Source organism: Sylvia atricapilla, chromosome 21 (assembly GCF_009819655.1).
Source record: "Sylvia atricapilla isolate bSylAtr1 chromosome 21, bSylAtr1.pri, whole genome shotgun sequence".
Classification (NCBI taxonomy): domain Eukaryota; kingdom Metazoa; phylum Chordata; class Aves; order Passeriformes; family Sylviidae; genus Sylvia; species Sylvia atricapilla.
Window position 1 is genome coordinate 3,950,683 of NC_089160.1, and position 7,701 is coordinate 3,958,383.

Sequence of the window (7,701 nt, forward strand, 5' to 3'; positions counted from 1 at the left end):
CCGCCCGCCGCGCGCACGCGCCCTGCGCGCCGCCGCTCCCCACAGCGGCCGCCAGGGGGCGCGGCCGGGGCGGGCCGAGCGCGGGGAGAGGCGGGCGGAGCCGAGCCGAGCCGAGCCGAGCCGAGCCGAGCCGAGCCGAGCCGAGCCGAGCCGAGCCGAGCCGAGCGGAGCCGAGCCGAGCCGAGCCGAGCCGAGCCGAGCGGAGCCGAGCCGAGCGGAGCCGAGCCGAGCCGAGCCGAGCCGAGCCGAGGGGAGCCGAGCGGAGCCGAGCCGAGCCGAGCGGAGCCGAGCCGAGCCGAGCCGAGCCGAGCCGAGCCGAGCCGAGCCGCGCATCCCCTCAGGCACGGCCCGGGGCTGGGGCTCCGGTATGCTCTGAGATCCGGAACGCTCCGATACAGCCCCGCCATCCCCCCCGCCATCATCCTGCTGAATGCTAAATGCCTTGTTTTGTAATTATGCCTTGTCCGAATGCATCTTGAGCCACAGGGTTTGGTCTGGTTTTGACCGATTTCTCAGTTGATTCCCCTCAGTACCCGTGAGCGGAGATATACGCTCGCGTGTTCGTGTGCACAGGCACAAATATGCAATATCCTTAATAAGGACAATACATCCTTAAAAAAGACAATGCCAGCAAAAGGAGAGAACGGCAAAACCGAGAGACTGCTTTTGCTTTCTCTACCTAAGACTGTCCAATTAGGCGGCTGTGTGGCGGAAGACTGAGGGTTTCTCTCACGGGTGAATGCTCCGTTCCCGGTGCCCCGTTACCCAGCGCAGCTCCGGCGGAGCTCCCCCGCCTCCACCGCCTCCGCCGGGCCCGGGCCGTGTTCGCTGGTCCCCCGGGCGGTCTCAGGCCCCTGAGGGCCTTTGCAGCGAAAGGCACGGCTCCGCTGGACCTGCCGGCGGCGGTGATATTCCCGTGTCCGCGGGAACCACCTCCCGACAAAGAGCCGCAGCGCCCGGCGAGGGAGCGGGTAAGAGCTTACAGGCAGCTCAGCACCCTCAGGAGCGGCAGGGAAGGCTGTGTCCGCCCCCAGAACTGCCAGTGTCAGGGAGGGTGCTGGGCTCGGGACACCCAGAACCCAGGGACACCGGAGGTGCAGGCACGAGGACGGGTCCTGTTGTCCTGCCCCAGCCAGCCACAGAAGAGGAAGTGACAGAAGGCAGGGCTTGGCCCGCTGATGTTTCTTAAGCTCCCGTCACAGATTTCAGAGGACAACCTTTGCTCGGGGTGTTTATTAATTGTCCCTTCTGATCCGGGGAGAGGCTGTGCTGCAGCCTGCACACGGCTCTGGATGAGGTCTGCTCTTCTGGAGCTGGTGGGAAGATGCCCAGCAGCTCAGGAACCAGCAGGGCTCAGCTGCTGAAGCACTTGACCATCAGTTACTCGGTGTTATCATATCCGGTGTTCCCATCTCAAACTCTTCATCTTCCTCCTCGGACCAGCTCAAGCTGTCATCAGAGTCCTCATCTTGCAGAGTCCCAGGCTCCTCTGTGTTTGCGGCTTCCTTCTCTGGCTTACCACAGGACTGCAACTTGCTCTGGGGGAGCTCCAGCCTGGCCCAGGAGCCAGGGCTGGCTTTGCAAAGCGTGATCTCCACCTTGGCTGGGACCATGCTCACAAAGCTCTTCTCCACATCAATGGTCTAGAGAGAGGGAAAGGAGCAGTGAGCCGGGCAGGGGAGGGCAAGCAGCACATGATCTGCCCTCTCCTTGCTACCAAAGCCCTGCCAGAGAAATCTCCTGTGCCAGGAGAAGCCTGGGCTGCAGCTGAGCTGAGTTTCACATTGTTATGTCTCAGCAGCACCACAGCGCTTGCCTAGAGCTCAGGAGAGCTCCGCTTGCCTCAGCCACAGGCGCAGCTGCTGCACAGCCTCTCCCCAGCAGCGAGCTGTGCTGAGACACAGCCATACCCACACCTGTCAGCGCTCTGCTGCCTGCAGGCACAGGCAGCACGCACCAGAAATACAAACAAGAAATGCACATGCAAATTCCTGAGCCTCGCTGCTGCTCCCCAGCCAGCAAGCAGCTGAAAAATCAGTCTCATGGCTCAGACCGTGGCCTGCCTGCAACTCACAGCAGGTTTGAGGGGGGAGACAGGGACCTGCTGGGCCAAAGAATGTTTCGGGCAGCCTGGGACCAAACCCAGAATACCTATAGGGCTGGCAGTGACCTCCAGCTCTGACCTTAGCCCTGGATCAATCAGTGCAGCCTCCTCACAACCCCGAAGGCATTTCCCAGCAGAGATGGCCATAAATGCCTGTCTCTGGGCAACCCAGCCCATGATGAAAAGCTCAGGCTGCCTCACAGAACTGCAGCCCAGCCCCATGCAGACTGCTGGAACAGGGAAATCAAAGCAAACAGGATCTTACCCCCCAGAGCTCCAGTTCTGCCTGGAAAATCTTATTCCCTTCAAAGATGACATGAGCCTCAAGCTGAAAGATCAACAGAAAATTATCTGAGAGGGTAGCACAGCACTGCCAGAGCTCTTCCCCCAGACAGTGCAGTGCCTTTCAGCACCATATTGCCTCCCACATCCTGGCTTTAGTGTAATGGTCTGATGATCCCCTCAATACCTGGCAACATTTCACCCCTTTCAGAGCATGACAAGTTCACCTCTGTCACAGCTCAAGGGATTCAAGGCCAGCAAATCCACTCGTTGAAGCTGAAAGCCAGAGCTGCTGGGCAGATGCAGCAGTGAAGCCAGGGCTCTCAGCTCAGGGATGCCAGGTTGGCAGTGCCAGCCCTGCTTGTAGCAACAGGTCCAACAGGCCACCAAAGAGCACCAGGCACCCAGCTGGCTCTTGGGTCTGCAAACCTCAGACTCATGAGGGTGCACATCCCCAGGGCACTCACCACAGTGCGATTGGCCTTCACACTGCTGAGGGCAGGCAGGGGGTTCTTGGCATAGACTGTCACCACCACCTGGCTGCTGGTTTGGTGCCAATCCTGCCGGCACTGCACTGCCTTCTTGTCCTGTCGAGGAGAGGAACCCATCACGGCACAGCTGGGGCTCAGGCACCACCCAAACAGAGGGGATGGATGTCTGAGCCACAGGATGCTCCCTTGCACATTGTTCTAATTCTGGAAGCTGACAATCTTAGGCTTTCTGTGCTAAAAGGCACTGACCCTCAAGCAAGCACTAACATTTCACCTGAGGCTTCTGACGTTGAGTGATAACCCTGGGGTTGTGGGTGTGGAGTTTGAATAGAATTGTGATATCACAGGGTGAAAAATTCAGAGTTTAAGATTTTAGTATATAGTAATAAATGTGGGGCAAGATGGAGGATTTAAGGCGCTGGCTAAGTCCTTCTTCTTCACTTTCTTCTTCATGGTTTTGGGTGTTTTTTTCTAATTGGATGAAAAGGTCCACATTGCAGACCTCGAGTGGTCAGTTATTGGGTTAAAAGTATAAATAATATAGGTGTCCTCTCATTTTTGGGTAATTAGCACTTAAAAGACCATGGAAAGAGTTAGAGACAGATCCATTTTCTACCTTGTTAGCTAGGGCTCACAACTAGTGAGACTGTACTTTAGATAAGAATTAATAAACAAATGAGTCCCAACATGAGAAAACTGCATGTCCCGTGTCTTAATCCCAGCTCTACCAGGAAGAAAAGAAGATAAGAAACATCACAGCACATCGCCTTTGTGCTGGTTAGTTCAGGTTGTCACCAGCTAAGCAAGAAAAAACCCTGCCTTTTGTGCAGGTTTTTGAGGTTCATGCAGAGGTGGGCTGGCCCTGCCACACTGTCTGTCCCATACAACATGGGACATCTGTGCTGTGCTTGGGGTTGCTTCAGGACACTCTAAGATCAGAGACATCTCCTTCTAGTCCCTGAGTTACTCTGCTATGCCCAAGCTCCTAAGTGCTGTGCACAGTCAAGAAACTCAGCCTGGAGGGCAATGCAGGGGCTGTTGCTGGACATGGATTGTGCCACCATGCTACATTTGGGAGTCAGATGAGCCCCAACTGGCCACATTTCACCTTTGTCCACCTTGTCAGCACCACAAGCACTGACAGGCCTGTGTCCCCACAAGGCTCCTTTCTGACCATCACAAGGACACAGACCCCCTGCAGCCCTCCTGTCAGCAAAAGAAATGCTGCAGGAGGAGTCCTGGCCCCAGACTTAGGTGACAATTAGACAAAACATCTGCATCACAACATCATAGTTCCTTCACTGCAGTCTCCTTTACATTCAGGGTATGATTTCTGCTCCAGAACAAAGAAGAGATTGGGCTCAGAGAGGGTTGCAGGGAGCAGTGCTGACTCAGAGGAACACAGTGCACTTTCAGGCTTATCCTGGGCTGCTTTGGTGCAACTTTCCCAGCTCAACCCTGTTTCCAGTCAAGAACTTTCCTGGGGAGACTTACACACACAGTATGGAGAACTGGGATCGTGTCCCCACTGCCCTGCCACAACACCATGTTGGTATGTGGATGAGCTCCCTCCTGAGAAGCAGCTGCAGAGGGAAAGCTTCAATAAAGCCAAATTCAGTTATCTGCAATCATCTGTCAAAGCCTTTGGGATTTGTTTTGTAGGACTTTTCCTGTGCTCAGCCACCTGTCTCTGTGTGGCAGCCTGCAATGCTGGCTATGCTGTGTCCAGGGCCAGGTCCTGCCTCGTTCAGCTCTCTGTTGCACATCTCCCCATTGGGTGTGAGAGCTGACACACGTTGCAAATGCACAGCAGCATCTTAAAGGGCAGATGGCTGAAGATTAGGCATTCAAACCCTGAACAATCATCTGTCAGCAATTGTGAATATTAAGACAACTAAATGCAGAAACTTGTGTGAATGCAGAGCAAGGGAAGGAGCACTCTCAAATGCCAATAATGCCAATTGCTCTCATGAGTTGCCTCTGCTGAGAGCCCCTTTACCTTCTTTTCTGTCCAGCAGTGACACCCACGGCTACAGCCCGGCTGCTCCATGAAGGCACTGAAGTCTGTGGTTTTGATTCCACAGCAGCTCCAGTACTTCATCCTAAAGAGAGAAGAGGTGACCTGAGTGGGGTCAGGAGCAGGAGAGGGGACCACAGCAGGGTGGGGAGGGAAAGGGGCTCATAACTAAGAACACTCCTTGCCCACCTGTCCCCTTGCAGGGTGTCACCCACAACTGCAGTGAGCATGCTGCTGGGGCCACAGAGCCTTGCTATGCAGCATTTTCAGCCCATGGCAGGGTCAGTTTGCTCTCTGCTAAAGGGTTGTTTCTTACCCCTCATGGAAGACAGGAACGCCAGGATGAAATGTACAAACCTCTGTGTTACTCTCTGGACCCTGGTAGATCTGTGGAGAAAGAAGCAGAGGAAAGCTCTGCCTGTGTCTCTGACACGACATGGCACAGATGTCCACTCATCAGTGACCATCCATGTAGAGCTCACAGCACAATGCCCAACATCACCCTTTTGCCAGGTCCAGCATCTATGAAAACTTACTCTGGGGCTATGCCCAGCCAGCAACCCATCACTTGTCCCTGCTCCCTGCTGGCAGGGCAGCCACCCTGACCCTGACCACAGTGTCACCCCTGTGACCCTGTCAGCAGCCCTTCTCCCAAACACAGCCTGCTCTCAGCCCAGGGACTGGCAACATAAGGACAGCGGGCAAGCTTAGATACCACAGAAACTCACTCTGAGGTGCAAGAGGTCATTTTCTCATTCCTGTCCTTTCTCCTCCTTTCCAGAGCACATCAGCCTTATGCCCTCATCTATCTCCTGCCTTTTGCTCCCCGTTCCCTCACTGCTGCTTTCCCTGCCACAGCTCAATCCCTCCCGCTCACCCTCCAGGCAGGCTGTGGTCCACAAGGCAGCCTCGGGCAAGAGAGCAATTGGGCTGTGCTGCATCAGTTCAGTGCAGTTGGGAATCGTTCCACATGCATTTTGCCTATGTGTCCAGTCCTGAATATGTGCTGTATTTCACCGCAAGCAATCAGCAGCAGTCAAACACAATTCTACCACCAATCTGGAAGCCTCTTGCAGGAAAGTGGTTGGGAGGTGACAGAGGTGGCCACTCCCAGGGTGGGACGAGAATACGGAGCAGGTGGGCACTGCGACGTTCCAACTGCCTAATACCTGCCCTGAACCTGGACCTGGGATGCTCCTGGCCACAAGGCACAGGCTGGCTAAAGATGGGACCCTGCCAGGTACTCACCGCCTTGCAGGCTGCGTTCTTGCACGTGGTGCCAGCTCTCACCTGGGCAGCCTCCTCGCCTGTGAGGACAACAACACAACTTCACCCAGGGTACACACTTCCCCTGCCTGCCCCCAAATCCTCTCTCACCCTCTGCCAGCTCCCCAGCTGAGCACAGACTATCCCAATGCGCCTCCTAAATGCAGTTTTGCAGGTAGCTGAACATGAAGCACTCACTGACTGCACTGAGCCTGTCGTGCAAAACCCCACGCTGAACCTGCCATGTGCAACCCCAGTGCCATCCATCAGCTTGTCCCTACCTGCACAGCTGCTCTCGAGCATCTTGTCCTCGGAGGACAGGTTCAGTTTCTCCAGGGCCTGCTCCAGAGATGTGGATACTTTAACTGGCAGCAGGTGTCTTGGCTCATCGGAGCTGGGAAACAGCAGCAGCAAAGGCCAAGTGGGTTTTTCTGTGGTTTAAGAGTCATTGCCTCTCCTGAGAGAGCAGCAGGGCAGGACACACATGGAAGTGACACAGTAGGGCAAGACTGTTAAGCTGAGCCTATCTCACCTTGGTCTTTCCCGCAGCATCTTCTCAGCTGATTTTGGTCCTTGGACAATGAGCTCTTTCAGTGGTTTGGCCTTTGGTTCATCTGAGGTCTTCCCTTGGCTGGAAGGCTCAGGGGGTTTCTCCTTGCTGTGAAACCCCTTTGTGCATCCCTGAGCAGCAGAGACAAGCCTGATGACTGCTTCGTCCTCCTCAACCTGGTGGCTCTTGCCAAACCCTATGAGCTCCCATGATGTGGTGGCTCAGTGTCCTGCAGAGATGGGCTCTGACCTTGCACTTTGGGAGCAGCACCCTTGCTTGAAGGGTCCGTGGAAGCAGATAGCAAATCCCTGGCTGGCAGGGCAAAAGGGACATCCCTGACACAGGACAGGGATGGAACAGGACTAGGCAGGGGCCAGAATGAAAGGATGGAGGAACAGTGGGTGCATTTGGGCTGGCAGGTCACTCACCTTTATGGAGAGGAACTCAGAGAAGTCTGTTGTGCGTTTCTTGCAACAGGACCAGCCCTAGACACCAAGACATGACAGGCTAGTCAGGTGTGGGCAACCCTGCTGGGCACAAGGTCACTCCCTGCAGGTGCAGCCCCAGCTCCAGCCCCACTCACCTTCAGGGCATCATGGAAGATGGGGACACCTGGGTGATACAGGCAAGAATCTGAAAAGAGAAAACCGGGCAAAAGCCTTCAGGAGCAGCAATCCTGCCCATGAGCCACCTGTGACAGCCAGCAGCTCCAGAGCCAGCTCCTGCCATATGGGCTGCCTGCACTGGGCTTGGCCACACTCTGGGAAAGCAGCACACCATTCCCATTCCCTCTGGTGCAAGGCACACGAATTCACTCACCCTCGGCGTTGTGCTCGGGATCAAACCTCTGCCCGCAGCCCTTGTTGTAGCACAGCAATGCCATAGCTCAGGTGTATGTGCGGCGTCCTTCACTTCTTCCAGAGAAATCACATCAGTCTGATCCCTGCCCGAGATCCTCCCTGTGCTTCCCCACTGCCTCAGCCCAGGCGCC

The 7,701-nt window shown here is 55.6% G+C and overlaps 1 protein-coding gene across 1 annotated transcript; it reads right to left on the reverse strand.

Moving 5' to 3' along the window:
• Positions 1–1,218: 1,218 nt before the first annotated feature.
• ITGB1BP2 (integrin subunit beta 1 binding protein 2) lies at positions 1,219–7,701 on the reverse strand. Its single transcript, XM_066333989.1, has 11 exons — positions 7,530–7,701; positions 7,294–7,343; positions 7,139–7,195; positions 6,693–6,841; positions 6,442–6,554; positions 6,143–6,201; positions 5,211–5,281; positions 4,877–4,979; positions 2,854–2,973; positions 2,370–2,432; positions 1,219–1,643 (listed from the first exon to the last, which is right to left on the reverse strand). Exons 1-11 carry the CDS (start codon positions 7,591–7,593, stop codon positions 1,377–1,379), a joined length of 1,116 nt encoding a protein of 371 aa, XP_066190086.1. The 5' UTR covers positions 7,594–7,701; the 3' UTR covers positions 1,219–1,376.

What these genes read in the sequence shown, in the direction of transcription:
- ITGB1BP2 (XM_066333989.1), bottom strand. Translation starts at nt 7,593, where the DNA reads ATGGCATTGCTGTGCTACAACAAGGGCTGCGGGCAGAGGTTTGATCCC. An exon ending in TCTTCCATGATGCCCTGAAG is followed by an intron (nt 7,196 to 7,293) that starts GTGAGTGGGGCT and finishes CTTGGTGTCTAG; the next exon opens with GGCTGGTCCTGTTGCAAGAA. An exon ending in AGAACGCAGCCTGCAAGGCG is followed by an intron (nt 5,282 to 6,142) that starts GTGAGTACCTGG and finishes CTTTCTCCACAG; the next exon opens with ATCTACCAGGGTCCAGAGAG.